The sequence below is a fragment of the Octopus bimaculoides genome, chromosome 4 (assembly GCF_001194135.2).
Source record: "Octopus bimaculoides isolate UCB-OBI-ISO-001 chromosome 4, ASM119413v2, whole genome shotgun sequence".
Classification (NCBI taxonomy): domain Eukaryota; kingdom Metazoa; phylum Mollusca; class Cephalopoda; order Octopoda; family Octopodidae; genus Octopus; species Octopus bimaculoides.
This window is the reverse complement of record NC_068984.1, coordinates 20,289,731-20,306,573: the sequence shown is the minus strand read 5'-3', so window position 1 is coordinate 20,306,573 and position 16,843 is coordinate 20,289,731. Positions and strand designations below refer to the sequence as shown.

Here is a 16,843-nt window from a genome sequence, read left to right as displayed (position 1 = left end):
TGTGTGTGTGTGTGTGTGTGTGTACGAGGGGTGCTGGAAAGTTCTTGGGTTTAAGGGCATCATGAAAGGCCTGGTTGGTGATCCAATATTCCGAGTTCTTTTACAGGGCTTAGAAAAAACTGAAGGACCTCTGCAATAAGTGTGTTAACCTGAGAGGGGAATATGTTGAATAAAATCATAATTATCTGATCCTCCTGTATTTTCTTTTACTCAAAGCCAGAAACTTTTCAGCACCGCCTCGTAAACAGATAGATAGATAGATAGATAGATAGATAGAAAGGCAGACAGACAGACAGACACAATTTATTTATTTTATTGTCTCTGTAGACTGCACTCAAACCAAACCCTGAAAATACCTCCGATGTAGACTTACATACTGCAAATGCTGAAGGACAATTGTTTGTTGAAGCAAGGTCATATGTAGTTCTTTCAATAAGTCTGGAACGCCCTCTCATAGCAAAGAAAACAGCAGCAGAATTATCTCATATGTAAGTATCTGACTGGAAAAAATTATATGCATTTTTAAGCTCACTTTTTCTTTTATTAAAGAAGGATTCCAACCACGTTTTGTGGTTCACTACCTCAACAGCTCCTTTATAGAATCCAGTGGCTAAAGACATCATCAGGAGGAACTACATCCAGTTTCGGCCCCTACTCCTCTATCATTTTTGACGTGGCAGGGCCCCACCTTTCAGAGGTGTCTTCAGCTCTGGTGTTGAGTGTGTTTCTTCTTTCTCCTTTTTTCTTTGGTTTCTTTGATGCAGCGTCAACGAATGTCAGTGGGCAAATGACCATTCTGCCAAATTTCCCTTTAAATACTCGCCAGTAGGCTCCAGCAGCCAGCACCAGCTAACTATCACTTGACACTGTCTAAGCTTCAACTGATCAATGGAGGAGAAGAGTGCGTAGTTTTAGCCCGTGCCCTCTCTAAACCTGCCTTCCAACAGTGTTGTGTTAGTTTCAGTTCCAGCAACCAGAGCCAACCCTAACTCTTCTCCTTCCGTTGTTCTGCATTAGTGATGTTCTCTTCCCCTGGCACTGTCAGCTCTAGCAAAATTCCAATTTTCCGTTCTGTGTTCCATAGGATTAAATCTGGTCTTTTTGTGTTTGGTGGTACAAGCCTTTGAACCAGGAGGAGGGCATGCTATGAACAAGATTGCCACCTTGGCCCACTTGTCAATTGCGATGCTGCTTAAGTGTCAGCCGGCCTCACCTAACAACACTATTTCCCAGTCAGCATGTTATGGCTTTCAAGTCATTTTGGGTCTTCTCGTTCCAGCCATATATAGAAGCTAGCTTTCTCGACTGCCTCCTGTATCCTCCTTATTACTCTTCTCAGCTCTGAGCTCAAAAATGCAAACCTTCTTTTAAATAACGTCACCATTTTCCTTTCAATGAAGCCTCTAGCTCCCATTGCCAGGTGGTATTACTTGACAGTCCATCTCTGTTCTTTGCACTCTTTGATTAATCTCTCATACCTCTTCTCCTTCCGTTGCTCTTTTCCCATGGCATTGTCAGCTCTAGCAAAATTCCAATTTTCCGTTCTGTGTTCCATAGGATTAAGTCCGGTATTTTTGTTGTTTTCATGAGTGGAAATATTAACAGTCTTTCCAAATCCACAGCCAGCTCCTAGTATCCCTTCCATCTTTCGTCTGTCTCGTATACTTTATTTGAAGTCCTGGCCTTATGTCCTTTTCCCTCCTTCTGGACATATATTTTCCCATGTTTTCCACTTTTGGGTACTCTCTCCTATTATATCCTTCGATCTTCTCCTTGGGTGCTGCACTTATGACACCGAGGACTTGATTGTGACACCATGTATATCTGCCTAGTGCAGTTTGACAGAACATGTCTCACCGTCACTTTCTCTCTGCATCTACATTCATCAGTTGTTTGTATGTTCTTCCAGACTAAATTCGTCGGTGAAGGTAAAACGTCAAAGGTAGACTTGATCAGGAAGGATGTTTTTGCTTGTTCTGAAGCCCAAAGTTCCTTCCATGAGATTCTGTGGCTGACCACATATTCCTCCCATCTCAGGCACCAAATGTATATTTCGCCTTTCTTCTTCCTCCTTTCTCACTTCGTGTACCACTGCCTCTTTCATCTCTTTTACATTGCTCATGCAAAATGGCTTGAAATTGTGCAGCCCTAGACCGGCTCTTGCTTCTTGTGTCACTCCATCTATATTGGCATACCTTAGCTTTCTGATCACCCTGTTTACTGCCTCTTCCACTTTCCATTTCCTCCCTGTTCATACCTTCGGAGGGTTTTTTTCGGATGTTCTGATCTTTTGAATACCTTAGCATCATTACTGTCCTTGCCTTTCCTGTTTTATATTCTTCGGCGATTGACGTTATCGGTAATTGCAGCATGGGTTTTCCATATTATGCAATTGTATTCAGTGGTTCTGGAAGGCCAAGCCATTTTCTGATAAACACACTGTATCTTTGTTCCATCCTTGCTACTCTAGTCAAGGCTATTTCGTATATTTGCAATGGCTACATTATCCTTGGGTACAGTCCAAATTTGAATTTCCCCAGTAATGTTGTTCTGTCAATTGCCTTTAGTTCCTGTTCCACTAAATCGTGTGTTTCTTTCCCTTGTTTCCTATCATTTAGTAAATCTCTATACCATCTGCCGAGACTCTTTACTGGTTGTTCTTTCACCATTGGTATATCTTCACCTCCTATCCTGAATTTCACTTCTTTTTGGACTCCTTTCATGGAAGGCATGCTTCAAGACTTTTTGGCTTTGAATTTCATTCTCATCTATCCTATTAGTTCGTCCAACTGCTCTAATGTTCCATCTGATGCTTCTCTACTTTCTGATAATACAGTACTATCTTCCATAAAAGCTCTTAATGGTGTCTTTGTAGCAGATTTCTCACAGTTTGTTGATCTTAGTAACATCTCCATGACTAGCACAAATAAGATGACTGATATTGTGCATCCAACTGCAATACCTACGTCAAGCTGTTGCCACTCCATTGTGAGCTTTCCTACTGTAAATCTCATCCTCAATTTATCATAGTAACATATGAGCATTCATTGAGCATCTTCTGGAATCCAAAAGAAGTCCATAGCTGCTTGAATTAGTGCATCTGGAACAGATCCATATGCATTGGCAAGATCTAGCCATACAATGTACAGGTTTTTCTACAGTTGTTTTGCACAGTTGATAGCTTTCCAGCCTTTTGGATTGCTTCTTTAACATATCTGTTATGCTGTATGAATCTTATGATTTGCCTGGCAATGATTCCAAACATGATTTTCTCATCAGTATTTAATAGTGAAACAGGTCTGGATTGCCCTAGTTGTTTTTGCCTCCTTCTCTTTAGGTAAATAGATACCTTCAGCTATACACCATTGCTCTACTACGTCTTTCTTCTTCCACATTTCCCTTATCAGTGCAAATAGTTGTAAATGCAATTTCGGGCAATACTTATAAATCTTGTAGCTAACTCTGTCATTCCCTGGTGATCTTTTTGCTCTTGCTTTTCTAATGAACTCATCAATTTCTTTCTGTCTGATGTCACTCAAACTGAATGGTACCTTTGGTTCAGGTGGTTTCTTCAGCCCAAGCATTTCTGGGAGTACTTTATTTCTATCAGCATTACTGTATGTCCCTTTGAGATAGTGTTCGAGCTTTTTGTTAGTACAATCCTATCTTCCTCTCTTACTTTCAGTAAACAAATGTTTAGCATATTGATATGGGTTGTTAATAATGAACTTTGTTTCTTTTTTAATAACTAACATGCTGCTTACATTAAATTTTGTCTTGCTTAAAGTAACTTCCACTAGTCTCTCTCTAAAAAAACTTGCTCTAACTAGTAGTTCTTAAATGGTGCACTGCAAGGGGTATTTAGATGTGCCTCTGATTTATAAAAATGCAATTGAAAAATTGCATTTTCCAAGAGATACTCTCCCACCTTTTTTTTTTCACACATGAGTAACATAGAAAGAATGTGTTTATATTTGTAATTCTCACACAGTGAAGCTTTATGATGTTCAAATTCATTTCAGTTCTTTTATATTATGCTGTGTTGTACATAAAATAAATTAAAAAACAGAGTTTTTTTATGTATATTTTTTTTTAATTTTTAGATTTAAAATATTTTTATCTAATGTACAACATGAAATGTATCTTTTTTTTCTGTTATTTGCTCTCCAATGTACACCAAAGTCATAAATATTGAGAACCACTGTGCTAATCTTTTATATAAAATTATCAGAACTGAAATTGAGAAGGATTTAACTGTTTATCTTGCAAATCAAGCAACAATATATAAAGTAATGGTTTAAATAACTGGCTTAAATAAATAGTCAATGTTTTATGAATGTTCCTCATAGCTGTACACCTATGACTACTGGGGCTTCAAACAAATGGGTTAGTTATGGCATATTTGATTGTGTAACAACCATTGTTTTGTTGAGAGTCTAAGCAATATAAATGAAGGCAAAATGGCTTAAACTAGGAATTAAAGCTGGGACCTTATAAAGATAACGACAACCAATGGGTTGTGGTGACAGTGTGAAAGTTATTACTTGGTGGAAGTTGAGCTTGGCATTTTAGAATATCTTAAATAATTTATTTAAATTTTATATTTTCTTGTTTCAGGGTGGAAACTTATATTCCACCTCGACCTATGTTTCCAAAAAGATTAGGTGGCACTGAGAGGGTAAGTTTCACTTTCACTTGATATCTGAACTATATTACTTGCCATTTTCATTATTATATGTCCTGTACCTAAAGTGTATCCTATAGTGAAGGAGTAAGTAACTAGTATGCTAAATCTGATTGATGATTTTTACTTTGCTTTTATTCCTGTCTTTTTTTTAATATTGGTTTGGTCTGGAAGAAAGGGCTGTACCTATTACCTTTGCAGGCCTCCAAGACTGATGAGACAGAACAGTTAATAATCCCCTTGAACAATCAAAAGATGATAGTTGCAGAAAAAACATGGGCGGGGAGAGAATTCCTAAGAGCCAACATTCTAGTGGGCAAAACTTGGCATAGCAGTTAGTGTGAGGCTTGAGGGAGAGGGACACAGTATTGATGATGAGAGGGGAAGAGACAAATGATCCCAGAGTGCCCAAGTGAAGGTAACGTACGAGGGTTAACTGAGGTTTGTTTTTCAACATAGTTCCCATTGTGGTCCACATACTTTTTCAATCAGTGTTGCAATACTTGGATCCCATTGGTGAGGAAGGTTTTTATCCTGTTAGTTAAAAATGTCATTAACAACAGATATGATGTTATCATCACTGCAATACTGGTTCCCAGCCAAGTGTTTTTTCATATTGGGAAACAGACGATAGCCAGATGGGACCAAATCAGGAAAATGGGGACAGTGATCAACCAGTTCAAAGCCACAGTCACACACAGCAGCCATTGAAACCAAGGACTTAGTTTTCCTGGGTGTTTGGTCGTGATAGCTTTTTGTAACTATCTCAACAAGTTGACATAGTCCTCTCCAATGATGGTAGGGCCTTTTTGAAGATAGTCAATAAACACAATGCCTTTTAAACTGAGGCCATTACCTTCTTGCAGATGATGAAACGATCTTGGCCTTCTTTGAAACAGGTGGGGAGGGGTGTTTCCACTGCATGGATTGTCTCTTTGTTTCTGGCTCAAAGTGATGAAGCCAACAATCATCCTGGGTTAGGACATGTTCAAGGAAACCAGCTAGCCCTGTCTCAAACAATGTCAAATTTTCTTGTGATGTGATCAACCTGGTGCATGCATGATCAGATGTCAGAAAACATGGGCACCCACTGAGTAGAAGAAACGTTTGTCATACCAAGTTCATTGTGCAGAGTATTCTCAACTCTCTCATGGAATATGCTTATTGCATTGGTTATTTGATTTATAGTCAATCACTTGGCATCCATCACCATGTAGTGAACACAATGAATGTTTTCCTTGGTGGTGGCAGTTGCAGGACATCCAGAACATGGATCATCTTCAAGACTCTCCCTTCCCCTCATAAGTTCAGCTACCCACGTTTGCACTATTGATAAAGCTAGGATTGTCAACATGAATGAATCAGGTACTTGATAACACCACAATGCCAAATTTTGTTGATTTTCAAGAAAAGTCACTACTAGTTTCTTTTGAAGTCTTCTTTGGATAGTCAGGTGTCAGCTTTCCAGGAAAGAAACAATGCAGTTATTAATGAAAAGAGTTGAAATTAAAATGCATGCAAGATTTCACAGCTCTAACATCACTCTTTCATAGTCAGCCCACCCTTGTGAGACAAGCCAGCTCCATGTAGAAGAAGCCACTATATTAATATTAGAAGAGTGGAGAGAGGAGAGCACATCTGTGGACCAAAGGCTGGAGACTGTAGGCAAGCAGTTTCATGTTGGTCAATAAGAGAGACCTTTCTTTAGCTGTGGCTAAGGTTATCTACACCATCAAAACAAACACTTAGTAGACATATTTTTTGCTGTTGGTGTCAATGATATAGTTTTTTTTTAAATTTTAAATAGGAGTTATTTCAGGTACATGACTATGGTTTATTTGCTGTCACATTCCCTTCCTGTGGTTTTTTTTCCTTCACAGTACTCTTACATTATGTACCTTTATATTAACTTTCTATCAGAGATTGTTATACTGTAAAAAATTTTGTTGTACTATAAGAATTATTGACATTGTTTATATTGAAGAACTTCTAATAAGTCTCTTGATCAATATTATTAATAAAATAACCTAAAATTTTACATTTAAAAGTATAAGAGAGAATAAAGTTAATATCTGCAGAATGTATTTTTACTTATAATATTTCTTAATGGATTTGTTCTAGGCTGTATCTGACTTCCATAAACAAATTGAATGTGTAACTGAACAAGTCCTTGATGAATTTAGGTGAGCAAAGAAGACAGCAAAAGAAGTAAATGGTATTCTGAGGAGTTGTGCAAAACAATGTTTTTGCAAATGTCTGAGTCAGTAGTCACAGCTTATCTTATGAGCTCATTTAAACAACTGTGTTGTTTGTTATTGTTACTGTTTTTTAGTACAAGTTAAAACTGGTTTAGCAGGTCTATGATCAAAGGCACTCCAGGTGCAACCATATCATTTTTTTCTAACACCTGATTGCAGATCAAATATTTTATACTCATGTTGGGTCACCCTCGCTTTTGAAAAGCTGAGAAAAGGTTAAAAACCACCACATTTGATAGCATATAATCTTCTATCTTTACTTGCTTCATTAATTAGACTGCAGCCATGATGGAGCACCATCTTGGAGTAATTTAGTTGAATGAATTGTCCACAGTACTTTGTTTGTTCTGCTACTTATTCTATCGTTTGCAGGGCCACTAATTTACAGGGACATAAATACACCAACACCAATTGTCAAGTGGTGGTGGGAGACAAAAACACACACACACACACAATGAGCTTCTTTCAGTTTCTACCAAATTCACTCACAAAGCTTTAGTTGGCCCAAGGCTACAGTAGAAGATGCTTGCCCAAGTAGGACTTGCCCAGTAGGACTGAACCCAGAACCATTTTGTTGGAAAGCAAACTTCTTACTACACAGCCATGCTTGCACCTATATAAGATGCATTTTTTGTTTTTCAAAAAAAAAAATCCCCCCAAATATACCCCTAAATGTAAAGTTGCACCTGTGCTTTATACTTTAATGCATTGAAAACTATTTTCTGGAATAAGCACTGCCGAAACTAGAGTGCATCTAATATGCACATGCATCTTTTATCTCAGTTAGCCATATTTAAAATAGGCTGCAATTTCATTTCAGTTTGTAAAAAAATTTTAAATTACAAATGATAAAAACATACTATTTGACTATAGAAAAAAAAGGTTATCTTTGATTTATTTTTCCTAAATTCATCATTATTCTCATTATTCTATTTATTTTATTATTCTTCACTTCAAGGCACCAATTTAAAGATGAAATTGATACAGACAAAAAACCAAATGAAGATGAAATGGAAGAAAGGTAAGAAAAAGGAAAGTGTGTGTGCTCCCTCCCCTCTCCAGGTAACCATGTACCTCTGCTATAGCAAGACACCTCTTTCTGCCCCTCTGTTTCTCTATCACATTCTAACCTTTCATCATCTGACACAAGATCACCTCCTCCAATGCCCCCTCCCCTCTCATAATTCCTTGTCTTGCACGTTACTTGGTGATCCTGCTGGTGCTGGTGCCATGTAAAAAGCATCCAGTCCTCACTGGGAAGTGGTTGGCATTTGGAAGGGTATCCATCTGTAAAAACTAAGCCAAAACTGACCTTGCTGTGCTAGTACCATGTAGAAAACACTGAGTCCACTCTGTGGTACTGGTGGCACCAGTCAGTTTCTTCAAAGAGCCAGGGATGGAATGAACAACCTTCTGAAGGATATTGTCTGGGATATCATTGAAAACCTCCTGAGTCCGTGTCTCCAGGTCCTCCAGGTTTTGTTTTGTACACCTCCTCTTTTGTGTAACCCCACAGGTAAAAATCACATGAAGTGAGATCTGGACTTCTGTGGTCACAGTCTTCAGGTTTTAGCTCCTGCGTGTTATGAGGTTTCCATGGATGAAAATTCAATTCTTTAGGCAACACCGTACATATTGTGTGTCTTGTTAGTCTACTTTCACGAGTTGCTTGATGTGTTGATTTTTGCAGGCTGCGATTAAACATTTGCTGCACTGTTGCTATGTTCTCTGCTGATTGGGATGTGGTTGGACAGCCACTTCTTGCATCGTTCACAGAGCCTGTGGTCATCAGCTTTGCATGACAACTTTTTGTTGTCTCTGGATCTAGTGTTGTATGCTTACCTTTTCATGCATGCTACCATCTCTGAACCAAAACAATGGAATTTCACATTTCATAGCATACTGCTATCTTAGCTCACTCCTGAACAACTGCCCATCTGGAAAATAAGAAATAGGACAATTAGAAAATAAAAAATCCTCATTAGTGTTGTCTGGATAAAAAATGTTTTCATCATGACTTCAGTGATACTAAAAATTCTATAAGCAATTTCTAATGCCTAGTTACTTTCCACTCACCCTATATATATGAAAGGCTTGATTAATTGTTGAGGTATTGCTTAACATGAAACCAAAAGTAGCTTTAATACATAAATAAACAATATTTATCTATCAATGTGGTGTTGAACACTCATTCTCATTGTTCAATATTTATGTGTGTATATATATAATATATATCTTTTATCTTTTACTTGTTTCTGTCATTAGACTGTGGCCATGCTGGGGCACTGCCTTGAAGGACTTTTAGTTGAATGAATCGACCCCATACTTTGTCTTTTTAAGGCCTGGTACTTATTTTATCGATTCCTTTTGCCAAACTGCTAAGTTACAGGGATGTAAATCCTACAAACTGTAGTAACAATATATAAGCATAAAAAGCTGGTAATATTACATATTTTACTGAAGCACATCTGGTGTATATTTTAATATTTTATATATAAAGTTGCCAGAGCAGCTGTCTGGCTTCCATGCCAGTGGCACGTAAATAGCACCAGTTGAGCGTGATCATTACCAGCGTTGCCTTACTGGCACGTGAAAAAACATTCAAGCGAGGTCGTTGCCAGTGCTGCTGGACTGGCTCCTGTGCAGGTGGCACATAAAATACACCATTTTGAGCGTGGCCGTTGCCAGTACCACCTGACTGGCCTTCGTGCCCGTGACACGTAAAAGCACCCACTACACTCTCGGAGTGGTTGGCGTTAGGAAGGGCATCCAGCTGTAGAAACTCGGCCAAATCAGATTGGAGCCTGGTGTAGCCATCTGGTTCGCCAGTCCTCAGTCAAATCGTCCAACTCGTCCAACCCATGCTAGCATGGAAGGTGGACGTTAAACGATGATGATGATGATGATGATGTTAACATTGATTTACAGTACCTGACCTTCTTAAGTTCATCATTTTAGAGGATATAGAAATGAAGTTGTCAACATAAAGTTACAATTTAAAATTTGAAACTAAAGTAGCTTAGCTTTTGTTATACAGCTGTTGCACATCTCATTTAAGTAAACATTTAGCTAAAGTTTAAATTAAGCACTTTTACTTTCTTGTTGTTATCAAGTTTTATCCAGTCTAAACCATATATTTTTATTGATTCTAGGAAACAGAGATTGTTATTTCACTTGAACACTTCTGGTAAATACTTCACCTACAAAGAGCGTCTGAAACATGCTGTTGTTAAAATTGTCCGGGAAAAATATCTCAAAACAAATGATTTTGATGATAAAGAGAAATTACAGGTACAATAGCACAGAATTATTTTAACTTTTTATTTTTTTACATTATGCTTGGAGTATTGATTTAATTGACATAAATCAATAGAGTTCCTGTCTAATGACTGAGGGATTGACAAGTTATGTTCTTCCATTGTTCCTGTAATTTTCTAAGATGCTAAACTCTTTCCAGACCAGTTCTCATTGCCGGAAATAAATAGTATGTTGGGGCACATACACAATTGCTATAATGAAGTATCATCATCATTGTCATTGTCATCATCATCGTCATAATAATAATAATAACGTTCACTTTCCATATTCGCTTGGGTCAGATAGAATTTGTTGAGGCAGATCTTCTACAGCCAGATACCCTTCTTGATGCCAACCCTCACCTGTTTCTGAGCAAGGTAATATTTTCCCATGGTCCATGTTTTTCATGGAAGACTGGAAATGAACAACATTGCTTGGATGACAAGGAAGCTCACTTAAAAACATCACATGATGTCTAGACAAGAATACCCACACATGCGTGCATGCATGCACACAAACACACACACACACACACACACACACACACACACACACACACAATGGATTTCTTCCAGTTTCTGTCTACTAAATCCACTCACAAGGCTTTGGTCATTCTGTGGCTATAGCAGAAGACACATGCCGAAGGTGTAGCACAGTGTGGAACTGAACCCAGATGGTCAGTAAACAAGCTTTCCAACAACACAGCCAAACCTGCACCTGTAATTAATTGTGTAATAAACAAGTGTTTTGTTAGTTGGCAACATTAAGCTCAAATACTTCCATATGTTTAGTCAATAGTGCTTAATGATAACAAAATGAATTACTTACCTTATTTATCACCATTTTCATAACTTGATTTGATTAATGTTTAGTTTCAATTGTCATTAAAACTTTGAGGAAATATGAAAGCATAAATGAAGGAGCTCCGGAAATTTATAGGTCTCTAAGGTGGTTGGTATTAGGCTCATGAAGCTAGACATTGTATGAGTGGTAGCCAGATGGAAAGAAACAAATCTTACAGAAAATTAAAATGGTAGAAGTATGGGTAAAACAGATTTACCAGGACAAAGGAAAGAAAATAATTAAAATTTAGTTTGAAATATTTGCAAGTTATTTTCATTAAATGCTTCTGAAGATTAAATATTTCTAATGATTAACAAAAGAAAATGATTGTATGGTTAAGAAGATGACTTCGAGACTATATGATTTCAGGTTCAGTAAATAATATAAAATGTTATAAATGTTACGTGTTATAATATAATCATCATCGTTATTTAATATCCATTTTCTATGCTGCCATATATTGGATGGTTCAACAGAGACTGATGAATCAAAAGATTGCTCTGAGCTCCAATGTCTGCTTTGGCATGGTTTCTGTGACTGGATGCCCTTCCTAACACCATTTTACAAGGTGTACTGGATGCTTTTTTCATGATTCAGGCACTAGCCAGATCAACAAGTAACTCACAGAATAAAACCCTTTAACTAAGTGAGAGTGTAGTATTAAGGGTGGTGGCTTTATGTCAGTTGTTGAGAGGTTAAAATATGATTGAGAGATAGGAGCAGGTATTTTACTGAAGAGATGATAAATGGCTTCCCCAGCTGGAAAGAAAGAAAAAAAAAAGAGATTATGAATACTCTCTATGTTCCTCACACTAGCATAGCTAGAGTGTGTGCTGCCCTTGCCAGCCCTTCTGTTTGCCACCCCTGGACCCCACAAAAAATGCATAATGCCTACAGCAGACCCAACAGTGATGCTCCTTTAAAAGTGCTGCCTGGGGCGGATCACCTGTATTTCCCCCCACCCCTAGCTGCACTAGTAGTTCCTCATTGGATATAGATGTCTAGTAAAGTCGACTGTTTTACCTCAAAATGTTTGTTTTTGTATTTGATGTATTATAAAGGTAATATAACATTTTTTCAAGGAGTTTCTCAGTGAATTGTACATCTTCCTTGTGGACGAGATGAATATAGCCATCAATAAATTCCTTAATATACAAGATCAACCTTCTGTCCCTGAACCATTGGCAGATACAATTCAGCTAAAACAGTTTGCAGAAGAGGCAGAAATGAATGGAAATATGACCTTAGCTTCTAAATATCATGAAGAGGTATGTGTTATTTTATCTATTCTAAATACCGTAACTCTCATAATAAGGCCTAAGTTAATATCCAATCTTTCTACAATCAAAAGGTCCAATAATTATTTAAATTATTTTATTGTTAGTTTTTGATCCAATATTTCTTTTTGTTAGTTTGACCTATTGTTCTTTTGTTATTTCTATATTCATCTCTTTATCCATTCAGCTGGCCATCTGTTTATTTATTTGTCTCTCTGCTGTGCTGTATTTATTGGTCAATTATGCATCTTTGTAAGAAGGAAATAATATTTGAAATTTATATTTTCAGTGCATAATCAAAGACAGAAATCATCCACAGCATTGGATAGATTATGCAATATTCTGCTTGGGCTGCTTGGATTATGACAAGGTAGGATTAACAAATATATGAGGTTAGTCCAAAGAGAAACCAACACTTTAAAAAAGACAATTACAATTTAATCAGACTTGTCCCCTTCAAAATAGTTCTTTCATTTCTTAATCCACTGTTCCTCCATTTTTTTTTCCCAGTTTTGGAAATGTCCTGGAATATCTTTCCATATGTAGTACACTCTTCTCATAGTGAATATTTTCTCTTCAGTCTTTTCTATGATCTGAAATCAGCAACCTTTCAGGGTACATGAAAAATATCCACAGGCACCAAATCTAAATAATAGGGTGGCTAGAGGATAAGACTCAACTTGTGCTTTTCCAAAAAGAGAGAAGCAGTGACACTTGAGCAGCTGCCTTTTTCTGGTGCAACATCCATATTTTCTTTTCCTTCTTTTACACTTTCTCTTTCAAACGTCTCAGGACATTCAAGTAAACCTCTTTTTTGATTGTCTACCATATAGAACAAATTCCTGATGAACAATGCCCATCCAATATAAAAATGATAATCAACATCCCCATCACAATTGGATGACATGGTCACAGTAATGACAATCAACCCATATTGATTATCATCTTATTCATCGTTATAGCTATACAATCACATTTGGTCACCACATGTTACAACATTTATCAGAAAATTATTACCAGCATTCAAGCAACCAAATAGCTCCTAACTGACTGTAAATCGGTTTTCTTTCTCATCATTTTGCAGCAACACAATTCATTTTAGAGAACATCCATGTTTAGGTGGTGATAAACATTACTTCTCACTATATATACTACTTTTATCTCTTATAGAGATTTTCTTAACAAGTTAGTTTACTTGTTGCAAGATCAGTGGCTGTGTGTCACTTATTTTCTGTATATTGCAAGCTGGGATGAACAACTGCTTTGACAAGCAGACCGGTGTCCATCACTAGGGATGACCATGATAACGTTGAAACCGCACAGCCTCAATAGCTGGAATAGTAGGGAGTCATCTCTCTGCTTGCAGTATACATCGAGTGCGGAGTGCACTGAATAACCAGCTGGGAGAGGCATCCTCCCGAGGTTAAAATAGCAGGATTGTTTGTTCTTAGAAAACAACCATGTTTAGGTGGCAATAAACATTACTTCTCAGTATAGAGACTGCTTTTGTCTCTTATAGAGATTTTCTTAACAAACTAGTTACAATTCATTTTTTTTTTTCTCAAAAAATCATAAGTAACAGACTTTTAGAGAAGTTCTTAGAAATTCCACAGACAGACAGGTGATGATCTTCATGGATCACAGCATGCATTTTCCCAATGTGGTTGACAATTATTGTGGAAGGTCCTTTTAAATTGGGATCATCTTTAGTAGATGTTCTTCCTGATTTGAAAAGCTGGTACTACTTGTGATATATGAATGACTCAAGTAATCTTCCTTATAGAAGGACACATAATGTTGTTCTCCCTATAATTATAACATTAGAAAAGTCTCTTTAAAAGTTTTCCTTAATTTGAAACCGTATTTTACACAAACAGGTTGTTCCTCCAAGTTCATTGTTTGACTTGTAATAAATCACCAAGTGTATTAAACAATACATCTAGCACTTAGAGACTGACAATTGGCATGCTATGACATGATTAATATTAGACTGAAAGTCAAGTTTGACTATACCATTTATAGTAACATTAAAAACATATTTCAGAATTTGTAAATGAAATTTTGAAAAAAAATGACTTTGCATAAAGTGCTCCTCTTACAGGCTGTCAATGAAAAGGATGATTGTTTTTTACTATAAGCCTTCTTGATGGCCTCACTAGCCTGAATAGCACATTCTCAATAATGAATTACTTCATTCCATTCCTAAGAAATTTTTATTCTCTTCTTTGTAAATAGTGAATCATACCATTTTTTATGCAACCTTTTATATTTAATTTTATACATGGCTAGTGAAATAGAAAAAATACACAGTACTATAGCCAAATACACTCACTGGCAAGTTATCATACTATTTTAAAAGTTTGGTTTCTTTTTGGACAGCCTTTGTCAATCTAATTAAATGTTATAATTCATTTATATAATATGAAGTCCAATTGGATTTATTATTTCCAATAATAATACTGTTGCCATCATTGGTTTCGATGCTATTAATATTGTTGTTGTGGATTTCTTCCTTTTTTTTTTTTTTTTTTGACAGTGTTACTACTCAAATTAAGAAGTAATGACACTGAACATAACTTTAATTCTTGGACAGGTTCTCATGGTAAAAGGAAAGTGAGAGAGAAACTTCTTAAAATAATATTTTCTCTCTGGCAAAAATGATTTAAATTAAAATAGCCATCTAGCAACCATACTCAATGTATACACCGTATTGATAGGCCAGCAATTGCACTATTTGTTCTGAGATAACAGTATGTCTATAAAAGTTGTTATCTCCAAACAGGTACCACAGTAAGTGGCCTATCGGCTGTATACATTTTTCAAGTTGAAATCTTCATTTTCTTATAGAGATAAATAGTTAAAATATATTGTAATATTAGGTAGAAACTGGAAAAAATTAATAACACCTTACCTAATCTTAATGTATAATGTGATGTCCATTCTTTTTTCAATCCAGTGTTGGCCACCCATCTCTAGATCAAACTGTTGCTGAATATTTTTTCTCTCATAAGATTTTGAACTTGTGTCAGAATAATTTCTATCTGATAAATTAACAGATCTAATTTCTTTTGATTATAAGGCAGAGCAATGTGCCAGGGAATGTATTGCTATTGACCAACAGAATCATGATGGGTATGTAAACTTTCATTGATTAGCTAATTTATTTCTTCTTTAGTGATTCAACAGCCCAAAACTTACTGGTTATTATTTATGGACTATAAAGTAGATCTTAAGTAGTGCAGGCATGTGTGTATGTATGTGTATGTGTGTATGTATATATATATATATATTAGAAGGTTTGGAGGTAATGTACAGGTATTATATATTAGAAAAAATAATAAGGTATTCAGAGATCTGGATGGTTGTACATTTACAGATTATTATTAATATGTCACATGTTTTTATAAATCATATATTAGTGCTTGCATCTACTCTAATAGATTCTTCAAATCTGAAGAATCTATCAGAGTAGATGCAGGCGCTAATATATGATTTATAAAAACATGTGACAGACATAGATAAAAATCTGTAAATGTACAACCATCCAGATCTCTGAATACCTTATTATTTTTTCTAATATATATATATATATATATATATATATATATATAATATACATATATATATACAGGAAGGTTATGCTAAAAGGATTTTTTAATCATTCTGTAAGTAATAACAAATCTGCATAATTTATGCGTTACATTACTTAAATGTGTTGAGATCATTGAAGTCAATTTCTTCTAGACTTGTGTGGTAGTAAAAGAAGTCCTGATAATACAATCCTTTTACAGTAATTCTATCATCACAGAACAAAATAGATCCTGTATTTGTGTGAACATTAGTTAGAGAATTGACATGAAAGCTATAGGAAATGGTTTAGTTGTGAAGCTTTAGTAAAAGATGGAGTTTCTTTTAAAATTTTGTTTCAGGTTGCTACTTGTTGGTATTTTGTCTGGCTTTAAAAATCTTTATGAAGTGGGTGAGACTTTCTTTGAAGCAGCATTATCAATTTATCCAGAAAGCATTCTTGGATGGACACTCTTAGGTAAGTTTCTTCTTTTACTCAGTTTTGAAAATACTTCTGCTGACTTCTCTTCTTCTTCCACATGAAAAATGCTCTGTGGCCTAAATATTTGACTAACCCCTTGAATATGGTACACCCAGTTTGGTCACATTCAAGTAACTATGACCAGTTAAAGACTAAAAGAACACACACACAAACACACACACACACAAACACACACACACACACGAGTATCTTGATGGCGTATCATCAGACTCTAAGATTTGTTGGCTTATGGCTTCTTTAAAGTATGGATGGGGAAACCCAGGGTAACCCTATATACAGGTCCTCACTAGTAATAAATATAGACTGCTGTACTTCTTAGAGTGTGCTTCTTCTCTGTTTTTAAGTTTTTCGAAAAAAAAACATTATATATATATATATATATATATATATATTTCATTTAAGTAGTCAAGGAACT

At 36.1% G+C, this 16,843-nt stretch overlaps 1 protein-coding gene across 2 annotated transcripts in view; it reads left to right on the top strand.

Annotated features, from left to right (window-relative positions):
• LOC106881564 (cilia- and flagella-associated protein 70) overlaps positions 1–16,843 on the top strand; it is a 49,429-nt gene that overhangs the window by 19,159 nt on the left and 13,427 nt on the right. For both annotated transcript variants that reach the window (XM_014932026.2, XM_014932018.2), the window contains exons 13-21: positions 328–488; positions 4,618–4,678; positions 6,806–6,867; positions 7,901–7,963; positions 10,095–10,233; positions 12,165–12,350; positions 12,649–12,729; positions 15,439–15,491; positions 16,289–16,404. In XM_014932026.2, coding sequence (XP_014787512.1) covers positions 328–488; positions 4,618–4,678; positions 6,806–6,867; positions 7,901–7,963; positions 10,095–10,233; positions 12,165–12,350; positions 12,649–12,729; positions 15,439–15,491; positions 16,289–16,404 — 922 coding nt within the window. The remainder of the gene's footprint in view (positions 1–327; positions 489–4,617; positions 4,679–6,805; positions 6,868–7,900; positions 7,964–10,094; positions 10,234–12,164; positions 12,351–12,648; positions 12,730–15,438; positions 15,492–16,288; positions 16,405–16,843) is intronic.